At 32.2% G+C, this 23,697-nt stretch overlaps 1 protein-coding gene and 1 pseudogene across 1 annotated transcript; both read left to right on the top strand.

Moving 5' to 3' along the window:
* The first annotated feature begins 1,294 nt into the window (after nt 1-1,294).
* LOC148598203 (uncharacterized) lies at nt 1,295-4,087 on the top strand. Its single transcript, XM_088559960.1, has 2 exons — nt 1,295-1,558; nt 2,705-4,087. Exons 1-2 carry the CDS (start codon nt 1,400-1,402, stop codon nt 3,959-3,961), a joined length of 1,416 nt encoding a protein of 471 aa, XP_088416086.1. The 5' UTR covers nt 1,295-1,399; the 3' UTR covers nt 3,962-4,087.
* An 8,989-nt stretch (nt 4,088-13,076) lies between these two features.
* On the top strand, nt 13,077-15,584 carry LOC148598204 (uncharacterized; annotated as a pseudogene).
* The last annotated feature ends 8,113 nt before the right edge of the window (nt 15,585-23,697 follow it).

Genomic DNA, 23,697 nt, shown 5'->3' on the forward strand with positions numbered 1-23,697 from the left:
TTTCTTATTCAGAAATACTAACAGATCACATACATACACATGTATAGTCAATCTAAGTTTGTCATTTGGTTACTTCTAAAACAATATTTAGACTGTGTATGAAATAGGCAATTCGCAAGAGTTATTGCTCTTGCTTTGGTTGATTTTAGTGGGAGATGAATGCGTGATTTTCTCCAAATACAAATTTGATTATAGAAAGTTTAATGTTTAAATACATAAAATAGAGCATAAGTAGATAAAAAAAAGTAATTTTTATTCGGTGGGTTTTTTCTACACTATAAGTCACCTATACCAAAGACAGTGTCTGAACTTTATATGGACTGGTACTTAAAGGCGTCAATCGTTGAATTAACGGCCGTCCATGTATACGAGTTGAGATCGGATTTGTCCCTTCAAATCAAGACTAACAGACATATTCTCAAATATAATGGCGTTATCTTCATTCTAACGCTTCTGCGAAAATCGGAAAATAGTAACGCATTGATAATTGATATGGGGAGCCTGAAAACTCTACAATTGTATATTGCTGAAACGTAATACACCTTCGGAATTTTGAAATTCAGAAAATTTTAATTTCGGCTTTTATATGTCCAAAAAATGCTTCTGTACAAACCAGACTAAACGTATTGAGAAATAGCAATGTAGTTGAATAAGTATAGAACACTGAATATATCCTTGAACAACGGGGCCGGAACAGATTACAACTTCAGCCGGACGTTTTAGTGTATAATAATAAATAAATAACAAAAAGTTAATAAATTATTGTCAAATCAATACCGGACATATTTGTGAATGAAGTGAACCCGTAACTGTAGAAATATCGTCGCATCAACAACCGAGAGATACACACATGCGTAAGTGTTATAATTAACATTTCAAACTAACTAACAGAACACGAATCCGAGTGAATATTGTAGGGATGCTAATCACAAAGCAGTACGTATGTCGATGCAACTCGACGCCAAAAAAAAAAACAAACAAACAAAAAACACGATGATTGACGTTGGAGAGCTTGGAGAAACTTGTCATAACGAGTTTATAAATAAACTAAATGGGACGGGTTCAATCATTGAAGAATCATATAATCAAGTCTTTATAGTTCAACCGTGGTAAAATCAACGTTAACAATATTGATACTTAACGATGATATCCGATGATTTATTTTACGCAATTTTGAGTGATTTCTAATGTGGTATGTTACCTCTTTATTTGTATCATATTTTCTTTGTATATATATCAAATTGTGTGGTTTATTGAGGTTTGATAGCTAGTCCAGTGAGTAGTACTATTTAAAAAAAAACAAAAAACAAAAAAAAAAACAAAAAAAAAAAAAACGATAAGCTCTTTAAAATACCAGACAATTTTTGTTCCATTTAGAGCACTGACCACGTGTTCATACATGATTTTCTATAATGTCATGCACAACAAATATGTTCCGACTCAGTCAATATATTATTTCAGGCTTGAAATGAGAAGAATTTGCAGGCTATTCACAATCGTCCTTTTGGCTGGTTTGGTATTTTGTGGTCTCATGGTCGTAAGAGGACCCCCAGATGAGGTGCGTTTATCATGTTTTATGATGTTTTTTTTTAACAAAATAAAATACCTCATTTGAATCGGCCGAGTGCCTTTAAAATTGAATAGCAATATGTCACAATTAGTTAAAAAGAAATCTTTTGCATTTCTAAATGTGTGTTATATTTTGTATTTCATTCTTCAATTTATGTTAGTCCTTTCGATTATTAACGAAATAATTTTGTTTACATAAAAAAATAAGGAAACATATTTTCTAACAGACAATCAAACAAACAAATAAATATACTGAAACACAGAAACACACAATATAAAAAAAAAACGTCAAATATAAAAGTGTTATTTAAGTATTCTATTATATATAAGGTTTACCTAAGAATCAGGCAGGGGGTAATGAAGAAATATTTTTTTTTGCTATTTTCCTTAAGAGCGTAAATTCGTATAGCACACTTTTTATTCAAAAATTGCGAATTTCTGATATATTTGAGGTTGTTAAGGCAGTTAGGATAATATTTCGACCTATCATTTTTTTCATTTGCATGAAGAATCTGTGAACTTGTATTTAAAATATATTTAAAAATACCCACATAAACGATGGTGGCGTAGTTAGTTTATGACACTGCTTAATGTAGTAAATGTAATTCCTCGCTAACCATACCATATAGTAAGGACGCAATACACTCTGCACAACTCTTATGTGGACCTGTATTTTAAAGGGTAAATACTATGTTAAATATACTATGACCACCCAGATTATTGCAGTACATGTAATCATATAATTATACAATATTTTGACTCACAAAGTAGATTATTGCAATGAGATTAAGTTGTTTCAATTGTACTTTTAAACAGTGGCGAATCCAAGGGACATTTTTGTGGACATTACTTTAGGCAAACACGAGCAAGCATTTGCTAGATATTCCTCTTTTCCAAAATTTTTGGTATGTAATGTACCTTTATGACTGATACCCAAAAATAATTTGAGATTGGAATATTGTCGCTCACCATTCGATCATGAAATAACATTCTAATTCTTTTGAGGTAAATTTAATCTAATCTCTCTTAAAATCACCGCCATCGTCTCCACCATCATCATCATCATCACCATCATCATCATCATCATTATTTGTATTATTATTATTAACAGATTTATATCCTTTCATCCATACAGCCAATGGTTAATAAAGTAAAAAGTGAATTAGGAATCGCCGTGGACACATCTACGGTGACACCGGAAGTGTGGTGGCCATTTTTTAAAAAGCAAAAACCAAACCACGCTACGAATTCGAACTTACATCAAATAAGACCCATACCTTACGAAGAATTCGCTTTTGCTCAACCAACTAATATTGAAACAAGAAATAGTAATTTTGACAAACATAAAATGATTTCAAAAGAATTGGATATGGCTGGATTTAACCATGAAATAAGTGATCGCAATGGTGGCAGTATGGCTGTTCAGATACCAGCGGAAAATAATTATGACAAAAATGAACTGGAATCTTTTGACGAAAAACAGAACGGCATTGCAGAATTTAAAAACAACGCTCAACCAGAAGATTTCCCAGATCAATACGATAAAGTAGTTGAACAGGAAGAATATAATTTCAATGGGATTGACAAAGAACACGAACTAAATGGACAGAACCAAGTATACCCAGAAACAAACCAAGGTCATGAAAACCCAGAAAGCAACACGAAACAAGAGAATCTGCAGTTTCAGGGACAACAAAAGCAAGAAAATAGCTATGCAAACATACAAACTTACCAGGACTTAAATAATTCAGATAATGGACAGAACTTAAGGAGCCAAAATAATAGACAAGATTCAATAAACCCAAATGATAGACATGATTTAGAGAACCCAGCCAATGGACAGGACTTAAGGAGCCAAAATAATAGACAAGATTCAATAAACCCAAATGATAGACATGATTTAGAGAACCCAGCCAATGGACAGGACTTAAGGAGCCAAAATAATGGACAAGATTCAATAAATCCAAATAATAGACAGGATTTAGAGAACCCAGCCAATGAACAGAGCCTAAGGAACCCAGACAAAGGACATGACCTAAGGAACGCTAATAATGTACTGGACTTAAAATACCCAGATAATGAAAATGACCTAAGGAACCCAGATGAAAATGACACAGATGTATATTTCAGTATAGAACAAGATGATCCCGACACTAATACCTTTAATGAAACTGAACTTTTAAATGTAGCAGATGTTGAAAACACATATGTGAGCCAAGAAAAAGAGAACAATTCACAAAACTTATTGAAGGATGATGACGTATCGACTGTGAATAATCAACCGATAGATATTTTAATTGATCGTATCGCAGTGAATAAGAATGATAAAACCGCAGTGAATGGAAACGACAGACCCGTAGTGAATGGTCATGATAGAACTGCGTCGAAATAAAAGAAACATCAATAGAGAATACACATGACACAATGAATGATAAAGACATATCCAAGATGAATATTAATGGAAAAAGAGAGAAGAAAAGAAGATGCAAATTTGACTTATAGTTTGACAAAAGAAGAACTGATCCACTTATAGATGATAATAAAAAAAAATTAATGTGTTTGGGCGGGGTAGTCTCTCAACGGCAGCTAGATGATGCTGAAATTGGTCATCCATATCATGCATTAAATCTATATGGAGGTTGTAAAGAAATTAAAATAATTAATGTAACGTCAAAAACATGTGTTATGTGCTGTTGGAACGATTGGTTAAGCAATCCTGTTTATAAACAATTCGGAGTTTTATCACACTTTGAAATAATAGGCAAAGCTGTTTATTTTACCAAAAAAGTCTAATCTCCTTGAATACTGACATGTGTGTTTTTTTTTCCGGAAGTTTAGTAGTCATGTACCGTCATCTAAAACTTGTAGCCAAAATTGCGAATTTGGACCTGCCTCCAAATATTCCGTATTTGAAATCATTTAACCATTTAATCTCTGTGACTACATTTTCAAAAGAATATTGAACATGTAACTTAGTTGATAGAGTTACCTGCCTTTTACTTGAACATTTTAGGGCAGTTAATTGACTATTTGTACAACGAATATATTACATTTTTCTTATGATATAAAAAGAATCAAATCACACTTGAAAAGTATGTTTTATCACATTTTACCCTCTTATTGATTTAACAAAGATTTGTAAAAATCAAAAGTCATCTTCAAATGTTTACGTCATATGTAATTTTTCTTTCTTGACAGTCACTTCTATTTTTTGTCTTGTTCATTGGAAAGATCCTTAAGGCAACAAAAACACCTTAGATAAACACAAAGAAAACTGTTTCATGTGCGCGAGTTTCACATGAAACTCCCATAAACTTAACATAACATTTACATGCACTCATAATGAATTTGGCATGTGAGGTAAAAATGGAGTTCGTCATACAAAACAACAGTTCTAAGGGCTGCCATAAATCATAAGAATTATAACTGTGTAAAACCATTGTATTCACTATAACATCAATTATCTCATGTTGGGTGTTAAACCGTTAATTTTGCACTGTCTTCTGCAGTTAAACATGACATAAAAAAAGTAATACTAATAAAGACGGTTTCTTAGTGGCGGTGTTTTTTTTTTTTTTTTTTTTTTTTTTTTTTTTTTTTTTTTTTTTTGTTGGGGAGGGAGAATTGTGATTTTGTAGAAAATAAACTGGCCCTCATAAAAAAAATGTCTAAGGGAAAAGTAAATACACAAAATAACTTTTCTTATATTATATTTATTACGTGGTAAATTTAACATGGCCCACGAAACTAGCAAAATATTGTTTTGTACTGTATGAAGATTTTAGTGCCATGTAAAGTTTTTAATCTTCAGCGATTCTACCATTCATTTTGGTACTACACAAATTTAAAATTTGAAAACGCAAATACTTTCTTTTAGTTTAAACAATTTGAAAGTTATAAATATCACACTTTCAAGTCGATTACTACGCTCCCTTATCTGAAAGGATGAATGTAAATAATATGTAGTAATTAAAATGAAATACTAGCATTATGTAACATTGATAAATTAAAATAATTGCTTTTGTTACATGTAGGCTAAAAACCACTAATTCCACTTTCCACAGGCTTCTATGCTAATTTCACAATATTCAATGGCTTCTCTGGACTTTACCTTAACTTTAACCTGCAGAAGACTATATATCAGCATGATTCTACATATGTCAGCTCACAATCCTCAGAATGGCATGTGGGGTTAGCAGACTTGCAGTGCAGTACTGGTCACCGGAAGTGAAGGGTCTATAAATAGCATGGGAAATCCCAGTGTTTTCACAAGATAGGGGTATATTTAAAAATCATTATGGAGATTAAGCTTCACATCACAAGAAGCAAAATGCACCTATAAAATGTACAGAAATGTTTTTCCTTTCAGAAACTGTTTAAATTTTTAAAATAAGATGAGAACTTTTTTCACAGCACTATGAGGAACAGGGGTAATTTCTGCGTAGGACTATTTTTGCGTACGTTCCAAATGCTCATTGGTTGAATTGGTGGTCTGTAACCTAAATGTACTAAGTAATTACAAAATGAGAAGTATCTCACAGACACAGATTGATATTTTGCAAGAACAGTACATAACATACACAGAAAACATCTAAGTTTCTACTTATTTCTAGAAAAGCAGAGGACGCTTACCCTATCGGTGCACCTGGTCCATGCTCCCAGTTTTTAGTGGAGTCCGAGTTGCTCATTTACTTTTGTTACTTTGTATGTATGATTTTAGTTACTTTATGTTCTTTGTTGTGAATGTCTGTTTTCCATGTCTGGTCTTTGTCCCTGGTTTACACTCTTTTGATTACCGCTATAACCTTGGTTCCTTTGATTACCCTTTCACACACTATTGAAGAAAATTCATTTTTGATATGTCATTACCACCAATTTTTTATAAATCACATTAAAATTTGAGTGGAAGTACCATTAGAAATTGTCATTTATGAGATGAAAATATGTTTTATCGATCACTTTTCACTTTAATCAATCAAATGGCTATAGTACAACACTTCTTGAGCAGTTTAAGTAGAATAAAAGTGAAAATGCAAAAAAAAAATATTTCAGTTTTTATATGTCATGTGTAACAAGTGCAATTCAACCATTTTCAAGTCAAGTCTCTAATCCAAGTATTAAACATGTAAAGAAAAATCCAAAACTGTTTATATTTCAGCAATTTAAGTCACCCTATTTATTTCTTATATAGTTGTATTTAGAAAACTTTTGATAATAGCAATTGCAATCCATTGGTCATCTTTTAATCCATAAAAACATTGCTAATTTCCAAATTTAGTAAAAATATGCCATAAAAGTAAAAAATGAGGCCTTGAATCACTTTATTCCATTTAAGGTTGGTCCATTTAGTATAAAATATGATATATTGTTGTTTGAAAGCTTTTAGGATAATTGAAACTCACTTACTAAAAATCTCACTTTCCACTGAAACTGTGGTTATCAGGTCTCAGTCTTGTATTCTTTGCATCACAGGCTTCTATAATATACCTTAAATTTTCATAATTTAAAAAAAAAAATATACAAGGAGTTTCAACTTTTGACCATGTTTTTCAATTAAAGAAATGTCAAAAATAATTTTAGGTCCATTTTAGAAAAAAAGCACAAACTTTGGTACACCAGGACTGGTCAAACTAAAAATAGACCTTTTCTACTTTCACTTTTATTTTGAGTTCATAAAATAAACACCTTTTCTGAAGCATTATTTTTCATGAAAATACTGGTTTTCCTCAAAAACAAGTTTTTGGTGTCATAGCTTGATATTTACCCTGTACTTTTGATGAAAAATGATAATCATTTGCGTACACCCGTTCAGGAATATGTAATATAAGACTGATAACAAAATGGACGCCGAAGTAGAGTTCAAGAAATTTTGAAAATTTTGTTAACAATTAACCAATTGAATTGAACGAATTACCTAGTGGTCCAATCACTGAGGACGAAATAGTTAAAATTAAAAATATTAGAAATCTAAAAAATGGCAAAGCATTTGATGATATCGTTAATGAATATTTAAAAAAAAACACTGTTTTGGAGCTAATACCTGTATACTTAAAGATTTTTAATTTAGTACTCGATACAGGTATTGTACCAGAACTTTGGTCACAAGAAATTATTGTACCTATTTATAAGAACAATATAAGAATAAAGGTTTGGTATCGGACCCAAATAACAATAGAGGAATTACACTAAATTCATGCTTAGGGAAAACCTTCTCATCCATTTTGAATGAAAGACTTACTAAGTCTTCTGATGAGATTGAGCTCTTACACGAATCACAGACTGGATTTCGAAAGGGTTATTCTACTGTTGACAACATTTTTGTACTACACTCCCTTTAAGCTTTAAGGTATAACTATATTGCACATTTGTTGATTTTAAAAAAAGCATTTGACACAGTTTGGAGAGATGGTCTGTGGCTTAAACTTCAAGAATCCAATGTAACAGGGAAAATATTTTCAGTTATTTTCAATATGGATCAGAATATTAAGTGTTGTATTAGGCATCAAGGTAATTTCTCTGCATTTTTTTAACTGTAGAGTTGGTGTAAGACAAGGAGGAACCTTGTCGCCTTTTTGTTCTCAATTTTATTTAATGATCTAGAAATCTTAATGCAAGACAATAAAGTACAAATCTAGATTTGATAGAAAGTTCATGCTCAGAAATGTTTGATGTATATGTCAAAATATTTGTGATGCTTTATGTAGATGATACCATTATAATGTCAGAAACAAAGGAAGCTATGCAAAAAGCATTGGATGTGTTTGCTAATTACTGTAAAGAATGGAAGTTACAAGTTAATACTGAAAAGACAAAAAGTTATTGTCTTCAGTAAAATAAAGCGTAAACAACATTTTCAATTCCAAATATATAACAAAAATATAGAAATAGTAGAGTCGTATACATATCTAGGCACGGTTTTCAATTACAACGGCAGTTTCACTATTACAAGAAAGCGTCTAATAGATCAAGCCCAAAAAGCTCTTTTTGCTCTCTATAGGAAACTAAGAAACATTCACCTGCCAATAGATTTACAGTTGAAATTATTTGATACTTTTGATATCACCGATACTTTTATATTCCTCTGAGGTCTGGGGTTTTGAAAATAAGCAAAACATTGAAAAGGTGCATCTTAAATTTATATCTTAATCTTAAAAATATCCTTAAGCAGAGAAGCAGCACTCCGAATTTTATGGTTTATGGCGAGTTGGGTAGACTTCCACTTGTTAAAGTAAGAATTATTAGCCTTTGAGCAAGAACTGTGGAAGAAGAAGAAAAACTGTCCAATAAAATGCTTCGGCTTATGTTAAAATTGCATGACAATAATCCAATCAAATTTAGGTGGAATAGCTATCATGTTAAATATATCTTGGATGATACGGACACGTTAAAGTAAATATTAACTGGCTTAAGGTCGCAGTTAAACAGACATTATATGATCAATTCTATCAATCTTGGTTTTTACAAATTGACAACATATCTAGTGGTGAATTCTATTCCGATTTTAAACATGAATTCAGAATTGAACTATATCAGATAGTCCCCAGCAGAACGTATTCATTTGACAAAATTAAGATGTCCTAACTTAAAACTACCAATAGAAACTGGAAGGTAGTCTGGAGTCCCACGGAGTCAAAGAATATGTAATCTTTGTAAACAAGTGGTGGGAGATGAAGTTCACATATTCTTCCAGTAAAATAATCCAACGGTTATGTATTTACGATCTCGTTACATCCCAGATGACTACTCAAAGCAACCGAATATGAGTAACTTTGGGAGGTTATTGTCTATCTGTAATGTTCAATTATTCAAAAGAGTGTGTGCTTTATTACGAAAAATTGCTAATATCATATGGAAGTGAATAGGTCAAAATATAAATGTTAATCTGTATGTATTCACATATTTAATGATATTGTCTGTGTATTTGTCTTATTTATATGTATGTGCATTTGTTTTTTTTTGTTGTCCTCGTGTACACCTAATGTGTCTGAGACTATCAATAAATCTTGTCTTAAATGGTCATGATGACGGATAATATAGCTACACAGAGAGAGAGAGAGAGAGAATCGGATTGTTTTACTCATTATCGCGTATAAGGAAATCTAAGAAATGTCTCTCATTGTTCAATATCATATTCATTTGTTTATTTATTACTTATGGATTAGCCTCTGTTCCGTTGGTACTTCTTTTAAGCATAGTCCTTTTTGATCATGAGCTAAATCGGGAACTAAATACAAAAGCAAGTACCGAGATAAAGAGGAAAAATATATCAAGTTATACTCTGTTCTAGACTTCCCAATAAAAACTGAAATTTTCTACTACATAATTGCTGGCGTTGAACTTAATCCTGGGCTCTCGTCTACATCCAATTGTAGCACAGAACCATTAAATACAAACTCCACCGGCTGAAACCTAAGTTATTCGCAAATCCTGAAGAACTCAGTATTTTTTCTTCACTTGAACGCGCAAAGCATAAAACCAAAACTTAAGCAAATATCAATTGAATAGAACGTCTTCAATATCCTCTCATTTACTGAAAGCTGATTAAAACAGATTGTACCTGATAATGAAATATCGATAACAGGATACCAACAATTCGAAGAAGTCTCCGAGCCTTTAGAATTAGCCCTAAATATTGATAAAGACATTACTGTAAGAGATAATTTTATTTATTAATCAACTATCTAATTCTCCAAACAATAAAATTAAAGATTTTAGCCTTCAGCAGTTAATTAGTGAACCTACCCATTTTACTGAACAGTCATCATCCCTTATTGACCTTATCATGGTAAATAATCCAATCAACCTGTTGATCACTGATGTAGGTCCGCATCTCTTAGATCAAGTTCGCTTCCATTTACCCATTCTTGGAATATTAAATCTCCTAAAATGTAACCCACAAAAACCCTTTAAAAGAAAAATCTATCTATATGAACAAGCAGATTATAACCTACTGAGAGATCGTTTCTCTAGAGTAGACTAGGACTCCCTATTTGTAAATATAAGTATTTTCAATAATGAGGAGAAACAGGCCTATGGAGAGTGTTGAAATTAGTTCTAAATTTAACATTTTATCGAATTAAACTTATTTTCCTGGGTAATATTGATTACTCATGCCTAAAAGTATTGGAAAGATAGTTAAATAAAAATTCTTGCAATGACCAGTGAAATAAAATTTCAATGAATCATGATAATTTTTATCCCATTTTCAAACATTATCAAAGAAAAAATGAATTTAAAAATGGTAAAAAATCAGGTAAAAATTTTAGTTTGTATCTAATTGTCTTCTTAGCAATACTTGATATTATAATGATAGGGTTCATACTTGGCTCCTAGTTCAATCACAGAAATAAATACTTAATAATTATCTTATTCCTTATTTTCCACTGATCTTGTTAGGGTTCATACAAACCGTTTTCTTATTTTGTGGTCTTGCCATAAGTGAAGTTATATTGTGCATAATCATATATGTGATGTTTGAATTGAATAATGCAGAAGTAAAAAAAATTAAAATATACTTTTATTATTCTATAAAGGTTATTGTAGTGTTGTAGAATTTATAAATAGAAATATGATGGTCTTGAATTAATGATAAAATCAAATAAATATATGATTAAATCTAAACTTCTTGTTGTTTTGTTAAAAGATAAAATTTGCATTTTCAAACTCATTTTGCAAAGCTCAAGTTTGAGATCAAATAGAGAACGTTGTGTTTATTTATTTATTTATTTATTTATTTATTTTTGTTTTTTTGCTATTTAGTACGTAATGTTTAGATACACATTGTAATATTTACGGTGTCTCATTATATCCATAGACCTGTGATTAAAATTTTTTGATGAAAATAAACTAAAATACTGCCGTTTTAGGGACAATTTTGTTCTGTGATTAAATAGTGAACTATTGTAAGAAAAAGTTCGTTATAATATTTTTTAAATTCTATCAATGTGATCTGTTTTTAGATACCTACAACGCACGATTTCACTTAAATAACTTACAACTAGGTATTAGGGTATAGATTGATCATTGACCACCCTTTAATTACTGCAAAATAGAAGAAAAAAATTACAATATTTCAGTTAGAAAAAAATGATATTCAAAAAAATAAATTTATCTTTCCACTGACATATAATATATACTGAATATCGTCAAAATCGGTATCACATGCTGTACTATCCCGAGATTCCTATATCAGGTCGAGGGTTGACAGCGTGTGATACAGATTATAAATTTTCATGTTCATTATATCATATATTTTAACCATACTTACAAGTATGGTCTGTGAAGGGGTGCGATATAGGTCTGGAGGTGTGATATAGGGTATGCAATAAAAGGTAGATGGTATAGTGGTAAAACAAAGCCGTATACCATATGGGCCCTTTAAGTTCTAAAAGTCCATTGCACTAATATATATGTAAACATCCCATATGTACGAAGACCAGACAATAATACAATCCACCTGTGCGAAAGTATACATTATAAGTAAGTATATTCAATAAAGGATCACACGGTAATATCACGGTGGGAGAACAGTTAAGGAAGTTAGTCCATTAGTTCAGTTTATCGATCCATGCGGTGAAAATCTCTACACCTGTCCAGGAAACGCGAAGCTGAAACATTAACTTAAAAAATAAATGAAATAGAAAAAGACTGGTTGGGACGAAAAAAGGTGGGTTTACTAACATAAGTAATGAACTTCAAAATGTTATTATAGTATCACTTGTCGGGCAAGCCTAAAATAAAATTTAAAATTAAATTATTAAAGAAATAAATTCAAATAGAAATATTTCTATAGCAGCAAAATTAAACAATATAAAATAAAATGTATAGTATTAATGTAGTGTATAATAAAATAGTAATTTAAGGAGCCAAAATTGTAGCGGAATAAAAACAATGTAATCAAGGGACAAAGACCGGACATTCAAAATAGATGAACACAAAAAAGAACACATATATACGTATATATATGTATAATAAAAATAAATAAAATAATACATAAAAAGTAACATAAGTAAATGAAAGAATATATAGAAGGTGGTATACCCGTTAAAGTTAGAAAGTTCAGCTGATTACTAAGTGTAAAACGAAAAATCACTGAATTGTAAAGTTTTTGGGTTGATCTATAGCAATTTATTAATTAATAATGAAAAAAGGTGATGTAAGAGCTTATTTAGCGTGTTCCCTTACAAATCTCGAAATATGCACTGAAAAATCTAAGAAACGAGATTGTCCCATTCCGGAATCGGACGACCTGAATCGAAATATCATGGAATCTCGCGTAATTCTGATTCAGTACGCATCCCATTACGGAATGGGCCATATTCCAATTTCGGGTGAAACACTTTCATGAGGAGTAATTTTTGAAAAAAATCTAACTATTTTCAAACAAATATATTTCAGTTAAAATCAATAAAAACGTTTTATAACCTATTAATGTAAACATTACGAAATCGTTCTACTTTTATCAACGAGGAAGTTGAGATGTAGAAAACACCTTTATAACAACAATAATGGCATCGAGGGCGGATCAAGGTGATAGTTTTGAGGATTTATTAACTTGTACCATTTGTTTGAGACGTACAAAGACCCTAAATATCTGCCATGTCTTCATACTTTCTGTAAGACGTGTATTCACACATTTATAGTGTCTTCGGTAGAGAAGGAAGGAGGATTAGGATTATCATGCCCTGTTTGCCGGAAGCAGGTGTCGGATGTAGATTCGATGGGAAATAAAGATACCTGGGCCGAACTTTTACCTGGTAATCATTTCATTGTAACGATGTTGGACAAACTAGCAATACAAAAATCTGAAAAGCTATGTAACGTTTGCGAAGTTAATAGTGAAAAGGTCAAAGCTTTGTTCTGGTGTATGGTTTGTGAGGAGGCGTTGTGCAACCAGTGTGAGAAGTACCACCGTTCTTTTAAAGTATCTGCAAAACATAGGATAGTATCCCTTATTGAGATGCAGAGGAACGACTGCTTGAAAACATCTGAGAACATTGTTTGTGAAGAGCACCCGAGTAAGGCAGTAGAAATTTATTGCGTTGATCATTCTAAACCCTGCTGTGCACTTTGTGCCACTTTGTCGCACAGAAAATGTGACAGTGTCATATCGATCGAGGCTGCAGCAGCTGGTATCAGAGATAAAACAGATACATATGAGCTTTTAGAACTAATTGAAGAAGATGAAAATATTCTTCAAAAAATTGTAAAAAACCGAAATGAAAATTTGGCTAACATTGAGACCGAGATCGACGAAATATCGACAAACATTTCGACGATTAAGAAAAATATCATACAACACTTTGGCATTATCGAAAGTAGAATACAGACTGAACTCATGGCCGCTAAGAAACAGTCATCATTAAAGTTGACTGATGACGTCAATACATTTACAACGGAACGAAACGCCTTACTGAAGTGGAAATCCATGGTAACGGGAGTACTGAAACATGGATCTGATCAGCAATGTCTGATTACTGTAAATACGATCAAAGAAAAGGTAAGCAATCTAAATACAGAAATTAGGGATAAGATGAAGGATGTGCACCATATCTGTATAAAGTACAATGCAGAGTCAATTTTGACTCAGTTCACCAACAATGTAAAATCTTTTGGGACGGTTAAAGTTGAAGAGAACAACATTCATATTCAAAAGGGAGAATTGCGAATGTGTGATACTGATTTTCATTCTGGTGACATCAGAATACTGCGTACTATCAATGTTGCGCAAAGTGGATCGTCCAGTGGGGTATTTCTTGGTGATGAAATGATGTTTGCTGTTAACAACACGATGGAAATTGCAAAGTACTCGGATGATGGTGCAGTCGTATCAAAATTACATGTCACAAAAAAACCGTTGGACATTGCAACTATCGAGGAGAAAAATACCGCCGTATTGTCATGCAAAAATGAGATATACATAATTGACGGTATCCACATGACTTTACTCAAAACATTATTACTACCTAATATACCTGTCTATGGAGTCTGTTACTATGTAAACAATCAATTAATTGCTGGTAGTAGTTCAACGTTGACTTGGGTTGAAATGAATTCTGGAGCTAAAATAATATCTGTCACCACATTCCGGCAATCATTCTACGTTTCAACATCAGGCAAAAATGATTACATCTATGGTGATGGAGAAAATTCTGTTTCTTGTGTTGTCGATGGAACCAAGAAATTTACCTACACAAACAATGAGCTCAGCCGCCCCCGAGGTATCGGCATTGACTATCGTGGTAATATTTATATTGCTGGATATGACTCAAAAAACATTCATCAAATTACCTGTGACGGGAAATTGATACGCATCATTCCGGCTACAACTGTAGGTGTTACAAGACCTTGGACCATCAAGTTTAAATTAAACAGTAATATGTTTGTTGTCACATGTCTTGATACTTGAAAGGCTTCAATTTGTGAAATAGTATGAAGGTCGAAATTCTTCATACGACATTTTTAAAATGATGACTATCTGTTTACTTTAAGTCGGTTTGTTCTAATCGACGACAAATTTGTTTTTTCTTTGATGTACTACGATAATGATTACATCTATGGTGATGGAGAAAATTCTGTTTCTTGTGTTGCCGATGGTACCAAGAAATTTACCTACACAAACAATGAGCTCAGCCACCCCAGAGGTATTGGCATTGACTATCGTGGTAATATTTATATTGCTGGATATGGCTCTCGAAACATTCATCAAATAACACATGATGGAAAACTGGCGCGCATCATTCCGTTTACAGCACAGATAGGTATTATACGACCGTGGACAATCAGGTTTAAACGAAACAGTAATAGGTTTGTTATCACATGTTCGGAGAGTGGAAAAGATTCAATTTGTGAAATAGTATGAAAGTAGGAATTTTTGACACATTTCCATAGTGGTTACTATCTTTTTGCTTTGAATCGGTTTTTTACGAAATTGTATAAGAATTGAAATCATATACTGTGAAAGTACTTTTATTCATTGAAACCAATTTTCCTGACTAAAGGGAAAATGATCATTCCGTCGATTTTTTAATTCGTGAAATAACAATTCTATCATACAAACGAACAGGAAATTGCCTTTTCGTTTTGAACTTAATTTTGTGATTTACAATACCAACGAAAACCACGTAAATTGGTACCCCACATGCAATTATACTTTCATGAAAAAAATATTTTCTGAATGACTTTGTTCATTTTATCCTTGGACCTCTCATAAATGACGACAATTTTAAATTATATGATCATAATAATGTAAAGATCATTATGACTTATGTATGAAACAATCATTGTTATCAAAGGGCGAATTTAATTGACCGAAATAATTCATTCTGATAATACTGTTATTTACACACACTAGTCAACTGATGTAATCAAAATTGTCTATAATAATAGCATTTAAAACCACTTCAATTAGAAATTAAATATAAAGAAATCCACACAAAGTTTATGTAACTGCAACTTTTTTGGTATCATTTGAAAGATGAGACATTGGGGTACATGATTATCCTAATTATAATAAGAAAAACTTGATTTCCCAGGAATACCAAGTCTTGCTATCAAATTAATCACAAAAATCTTGGTTTTATGACCCAGTAAGGTAAAAATACAAGGTTGTACTAAACAAGAATACAAGAATATTCTTTGGCGACAAATAGATTCGGTAATTGGAGTAAAAAAGGTACCGAAAGATCATCATGAAATTGATGAGTGGGGATGCAAGATTGGACTTCCCAGGTTTATAACCGTGTAAATTTCATTTCTATTTCATTATAGTAGAATGACGCCACATTTCTACTAATAAATTGATTCGTAATATTCTTGTGCAATAGGCAGTTTTTACAGATTATTTTACTCAAATGAAATAAGCCCTTAACTGAAATCAAAGTGTCAATTATTACTCTTAGTAACGGTATGGAATCAAGATAAAGATGGTTTAGTATAAAACTTAAAACACATATACCCAAGTCTAGTACTTGATAGCAACGGGTGTCCTTGTCATCCAATGCATTAGGTAATTAAGTACCAGTCCACATAAAATTCAGACACTGCCAATGGTAAAATGATTCATGGTTAAGAAAAGCCCACCAAACAAACGATGTTTTTCCAGTCTTTATATGCAATATTTTCATATAACGATAATTATTTCTACAATTTTTAGAAAATTATTCATTTATCTCCCACTGAAATCAACCGAATGAAACCAAATCAAGAACGATAACTCTTGCAAAGTGCAAATTTCATGTACAGTCTATATAATTGTTTAACTCAAAGCGCAACATCCAAATGAAAAACTAAAACCGAACAGGAGATCGGTTACTGTTAAGAAATAAAACTGAATTCGGTGGGGTTTTTTTTACATGCATGAATCACCTTCTGTCTGATTTTTATGAAGACTTATTCTTAAATACAAGTAATGGGACCCAATAAAAGAAAATGTTTTGTTTTAAAAGGCAAGAAAATCTTCAGAAAATAATATATAATATAAAAAATATATTGTGGACCTTTGTAATGACACAACACATGTTGCAGTGCATGCATGTGCCACAATCTATATATACACTATAAGTATCCAAATACAACAAAAAGCTGCAAATACGTGTCAAAAAATTTAAACATTCAAGAACGATAACTCTTTAAACATTTTCCCAGTCCACTGATGCTTTTTACGATGAAAATCTAAGTTGAGCAGCAATAAATATTTTTTTTAAATCATAAGTCATAACGCGTTACCCACAGATATGGTCAAAGTACTTTTTTGTTTGTTACCATAGTAATATGTTTTATTATTTATATTCTTCCTTCTTGAAAATATTGCTATGATGAAAATATCAAAGTTTATTCGTTGTGTAATAATCGTAAGGTTTTCTTCAAACAAAGTGGCAAATCGATGGATGAAAACACGATATAAACGTAGCTACTTAATTTATAAAAAAAAATAGAGTATACACATATTTGGTTCGTTGTGCCTGTAATAATGCATAAATGGAAAACAAGAAATAGCAATTCTTGTAAAAAGATATGTCAAACACACTCCGAAAGTATTCTCGTAGGAACACGAAGGATTAAAAGAAACACATTAACCATTAAATGAGATTTATAGGTAAGATTGATAGCTCTATTACAGATGTACTACTAGACAATTCAGGCAAGCTGACTACCACTGCTGACTGTGGGGTACGACACGACAAAATATGGGGATCGTCTCATGATACGTAAATCAATTTGACTTTGACATGAAGTATGGAAATTTGCAATGAGATTATAAAGGATTAATTAGTTCTTCTAGTTCCTAGCAATTGTGTGAAGGGCTTCGCAATTCTTAGTGAAGGATTTTACCTACTGAGATGCACTTGTGAAAAGAAGAAGGTTTTCAAAGAACTATTTCGCACCGTAGGTACCAGTAGGTCCAATAGCTCTTCTCTATGTTAGATAAAAAAGAAGTACATATATAGCTTCCAATCTTGCCTAAATTTTGTTTCGTTATATTTTGCATTGATGCATTGATTACTTTGTCAGTCGTTTGTTCTTAGCCATCACGGCATGTTCCGTCAACACAAGTAGACGGTGACATTATAGCTATCCGACGGTGCGAGATCCAAAAGTGTCTTTTTTGAAACCCCAATTTTGTAAGATTTCGTCCACAATATATATTTGAAGTCATTATTATCCCCAACTCCAAGGCACCTCCAGTTCAGTACCGTTGACGTTCCTCCACTAATTCTGGAATGGCAAACGTAGTGCAGGCATGGAAGAGACCAATGCTCCGGAGTTTGTTATTATCCCTGAATACAATTTGCAAAAGGCAGAAAAAATCCGGATAAAAATATTACGAGATATTTGATTCCTATAAAACGTGCAGTTTTAAGATAACTCATCACAATCCTAACTGTCCTAACTGTCTTGTTTATTTAGTCCATGTACTCCACGAACACGCAAAAGTAGTGTTGTATGAACATGCATTTTTTTTTATTAAAAAAGTTATTCTGACATCTTTGTTGTCACAGTAATGCTCCTTCTGTGATATATTCTGCTTACAACTAGTGTAGAGGTTCCATGGACTAGACGACGACAAATAAAAAGCCTGTCCATTCTTTGTAAGTGCAACGATGACGTTTAGTTGTATGAGAAACTTTGAATTTGTGAAGTATTTTCATTTAATGCCATGAAAATTAAAAAAAAAAACACTAATGGCTACATCTACGGTAATGAAACCAATCCAGTTTATTGAATTGTAATGGGCCCAAACAATGACCTCAGGTATCCCTGAGGTATCGGTATTGACTCAATACAATTGAGTACAATTTATATCACTGGAAATTCGTGTAGCAATATTCATCAAATAACACTTGACGGGAAATCGCATCATTCTTGCTAAAATTGTAGGTGTTACCAGTCCTTGGACAGTAAAGTTTAAACCAGACAATAATAGGCTTGTTGCCACGTGTAGTAAAAGCCAGAAAAGCTTCAACTTGTGAAATAGTATGAGAATCAAAATTAAAAATAGTTCACATAATTTCTGCATGACTATATATATGTTATTGTTGAACATCTCGTAAGTGACGATATATTTTATGTTCTAAGAGATTATAGATGTTATTATAAAAAAAAACAACACAACAACAAACGCAACCGTCAATTGAAATTCCTTATTCTCTTAAAAAATCCGTTTATCTTATTCAAATTCAGTCCTAACTACAAATCAGTTTGGGAACTAAGTTAAATACATGTTCACTTCGCTTACCATAGCATTCTTCTACTCTATGCACACATCGCAAGGAAACTGACTTTGTACGAAATATAGCATCGGAAGCTTCGAACAACATTTAACATATGAAACTCAGACAATTTACAGCAGCAACAGATGTGACACGTGTTGGAGAATAGCAGCTTAAATCTGTATTTGATTATGTTCTACTACAGAAAAAGTGCAGGAAAACTTCCCGCCAGAATTTCTACACTATAATCAGTCAAATAAATTTTTCACGATAAGTAGCAGAACATGAACATAGGAAGAGCTGTTTTAGGACCTAACAAATGTATTTATATACTTGCAATGGTTTTCTGAAGATATGATGAATCACCACCTGCCTAGTAGTTAGGCAGAACCATACTTAATTGCACATAAAAATTTCTTTAAAAAGTGTGTTTTAAATTGTCTTCAACCTTTTTAAATAATATAAACAATGATGACCCAAAACAAATCATATAAGTCAAATGTGTCTACACTAATTTACAACACTAAGCTGAATATGCGATAAGTGTTGGCCTGATACATGTCAAAACATTTCTTAGGCTTTTCCTATACGTGCCGGAGCTATTTTTTCTCAATTAGACTTTGTCGATGGTGCTTTGTTTATATTTCGCTGATGTTACCAAAAACATAAACATGCGAGACCATACGTTAAACTACTGGGCTAAAAGGTCAAATAATCTTCCTAAGTGTATACGTCATTTCAGAAATTAATCACTTCAGACGGAACAATTTTTAGATATAATGCCTGCATATTTTATCAGGTTCAGAAACATTTAAAACAGATGCTAAAAGAGAAAATCGGAAACTTACTACCGATAAGAATATTTGAACAGCTCTCAAAGAAAACATGAACTTTTAGGTTGAAATGTGTACATAAATAAATAAAAAGAGGGAAAAATGTAATGTATATTTTCTAAATGACCGAGAAATGACTAGGTAATTTTGACTTCATAGCTCTCTCTCTTTCTCTTTCCTCCGTCTGTGTGTGTGTGTGTGTGTGTGTGTGTGTGTGTGTGTGTGTGTGTGTGTGCAAACAATTAGCTTAGATCTCTGCTGGATGTCAGTATTGACTATCGTGGTAATATTTGTATTGATGGATGGTACTCTATAAATATTCATCATATTACGCATGACGGGAAATTGATACGCATTATTCCTGTTGAAACTTTAGGTGTTACACTACCGTGGAGAATCGGGTTTAAACCAGACAGAAATGGGTTTGCTGTCATATGTCTGCATACTGGAAAGGCTTCAATTTGTGAAATAGTCTTAAAGACGAAATTCTTGTTACAAAATTTCTGTAGTGATGACAATCTGTTTGTTTGAAATCTGTGTGTTCCTGGTGTCGACAAATTTGAAATATGTAATTTTTAATAAGGATTAAAAAATGTACTCATTCACGATATGAAAAGGGTATATGTAGCAAGTAATTTTAGTGTAATTAGTTCAATTCATATAATAAATAAAATATAAATCTAACAAAACATTAGTTCAATTAATCTGTTAGAGAAAATACAAATCTAACAAAACTGCTGGGCTTGTTTTATGACTTCAATATTAAATTGACATTGCTGTGGCGTTGGCATATACTTTAAAGGTCCCCCTAACCAACTTATTATAATAAAACGCCTTGAAAACAGCAACACAGTTTAAGAGTAATCAAGGGAACCAAGGTTATAGCGGTAATCAAAAGAATGTAATCCAGGGACAAAGACCAGACATGGAAAAAAGACATACACAACAAAGAACATAAAGTAACTAAAATCATACATACAAAGTAACAAAAGTAAATGAGCAACTCGAACTCCACTAAAAACTGGGAGCTTGGACCAGGTGCATCGGTAGGGTAAGCGTAATCAAAATGACAAGAGCAAAGTATCAATGACTTATTTTTTTTATGTTGGAAACAATTCGTTTTCTGTTCTGTCTGTGAACTAAGAAATTTTCATACACGAACAATGAATTCAGCTATCCCTTAAGAGATGGCCTTGACTATCGTGGTAATATTTATATTGCTGGATGTAGCCTTAAAACATTCATCAAATTACGCATGATTCAAAACTAGTGCGCATCATTCCTGTCGCGACTGTACACGTTACAAAACTATGGACAATTATGTTTAAACCAAACAATAATTCTTACAAGTCTTAATACTGGAAAGGATTCAACTTATGAAATAGTATAAAACTGAAAAAAATGATTATAAAACATGTAGTGTAGATGACTATTTGTTTATCATGAATGGACTTTTCATAAATGAATACATATTTTATATTCTATGAGATAATAGATGTAATGAACATAATTAGTTAATGATATTTGACAAATGATTCGTGCAACTATTATTTTCATCAAATGACAAATAAAATTGACCACATTGTTTAATCCAATTGAAAGGCATCTTTATTTATACATTGTAAAGTCAACTGATGCCTAAAAATTATTATTGTATAGACAAAATGTAGCTGAGCTCCATATAAATGTATTTTTTGGGGGGATGTCGAATGAGAATATAACCAAAACATGGATAGTCGTGTCAAGAAGACATTTCAATTTAACTAGTGCGCATCATTAGTGTCGCAGCTGTAGGTTTTATGATATTTAACAACTAAGTCATGCGACAATTATTTTTATCAGTGGGCACATACAATTGGCCGAATTATAATATAATAAGAGCTTTAGTTATACATTGTACAGTTAACTGATAAATCAAAATTGCCTTTGGCAATAACATGAGACTGCAGCTTTAATTAGTATCAAACACCAAGAAAAAAACGCACAGTTAATAGAAACCATGATGAGCCTCAACGGATGAAGGTAACAAAAAAGTTACGATTCATAATCAAGTCAATTCCAAAACAAATCTAGCAAAATATATATTACACTACCGGAGCAGCTGGTATCGCAATGGCCTTACCTGGTACAGACTTTTAAAACGAAAGGTGGGTTAAATATAGGTTTTACGGCGTGCTAAAGCTTCTTCTTCTATTGCAGGGTGAAGATACCGATGGTGATTAAATAGCATTTGCGTGCTATTGCGCCATAAACGGTCAATCAGCGGTCACATTAGTACAAAGAACAAGTTACAAAAATACCATTATTACTCATATCTTAGACGAAACAGAATATTTTTTCAAGCAAGGACTGATATCTAAAAAGAATTTGGTAAGAGACTTTGAGACGTGTTCCCTTATACCCGTGATTCAGGAGTCTGTTAAGTAGATATTTATGGCATTCAAGGTAATCAGAGTAGTCAATACTTGCTGTAACATAGAGATACAAAAGTAAAATATAAACACCATATGCAGGAGATTATGGTATATTGCTTCAAAGGTAAGGAAAATTTATAATATTAAAATTAAAGTCGACTCTTTAATCATGAATCAATGTTGATAATATTTAGTGGAGTGGAAAAGGGGGCGCAACTGACCAGCCCATATATATTTAACCCTCATATTCAGGAACTGTTTGCTGTATTATACTTTTTAAAAGTAATTTACTCTAGATTATTCGCGTGGAAGAATAGATATAAACATACACATCTTTTTAAATCATGATGTCACGTTCCTAATTGAAAGTGAGGTCGTCCACGTAATTTTTGGAATAATTGAAATACGACACACACACACAAACTACGAAGATGCAGCCTAAAACGAAACACCTTTTCCGTCTCTGCCGCTTTTCTTATTGATAATTTAAGTTGAGAAATTAAATATTTTTTAACATGGGGTCTTCTCCGTATCTATTATAAAAGACGGCAAAGAAGTACTTTGTTGTTAGTAACCATAGAAATAGTTCTCACTATATGTGTCCTCCCTTCTTGAAAATATAAGAATGATGGTAAGTCAAAGTTCTTTTGTTTTGGGTTCATGTAATTGTATTCTTATTTTTTTTTCAACCAAAGTAGGAATTTGATGGTTGAAGCCCCGTTATTTTACCTAGGAGATAAATGTATTATTCAAATATAAAAGCATGATATACATTTTCATTGTATTTTTATTAACTTGTATTACCGCATAAATAATAGACTTGAACAAATAAGCAAATATTGTAAGAATGTGTGTCAATTAAATGAAAAAGCAAGAAGAATAAGACGAAGGTACATTCGTAGAAACAGGAAAGATTATATCATAAGGAAGACCTAGCAACGAAATAGAAAGTACAGTTTCATATCAGAAAATGAGACACACCTACAAAGTAACAAAACAATCAAGCATGACAACTCCGCGAGAACAAGAGGAGGCGGAAGACATTTTCAAGAAACTTTCACACAAAGATAATAATGCGCTTAAACGTGTTCAGTTTTCGGAAGCACATATTTCTGGAAAAAAGTAAATAAAGATCTATCTTCAATGCAAGACATCCAGAGATCCATGTGA

The sequence above is a fragment of the Perna viridis genome, chromosome 14 (assembly GCF_037379345.1).
Source record: "Perna viridis isolate PV_CMFRI_1.1 ecotype Kerala chromosome 14, ASM3737934v1, whole genome shotgun sequence".
In the NCBI taxonomy this organism is placed as follows: domain Eukaryota; kingdom Metazoa; phylum Mollusca; class Bivalvia; order Mytilida; family Mytilidae; genus Perna; species Perna viridis.

Bases quoted from the DNA above. Each gene is read 5' to 3' on its own strand.
- LOC148598203 (XM_088559960.1), top strand. From the start codon at position 1,400: ATGATTTTCTATAATGTCATGCACAACAAATATGTTCCGACTCAGTCA. The intron at 1,559-2,704 runs GTGCGTTTATCA...TCATCCATACAG, and splicing joins TAAGAGGACCCCCAGATGAG to CCAATGGTTAATAAAGTAAA.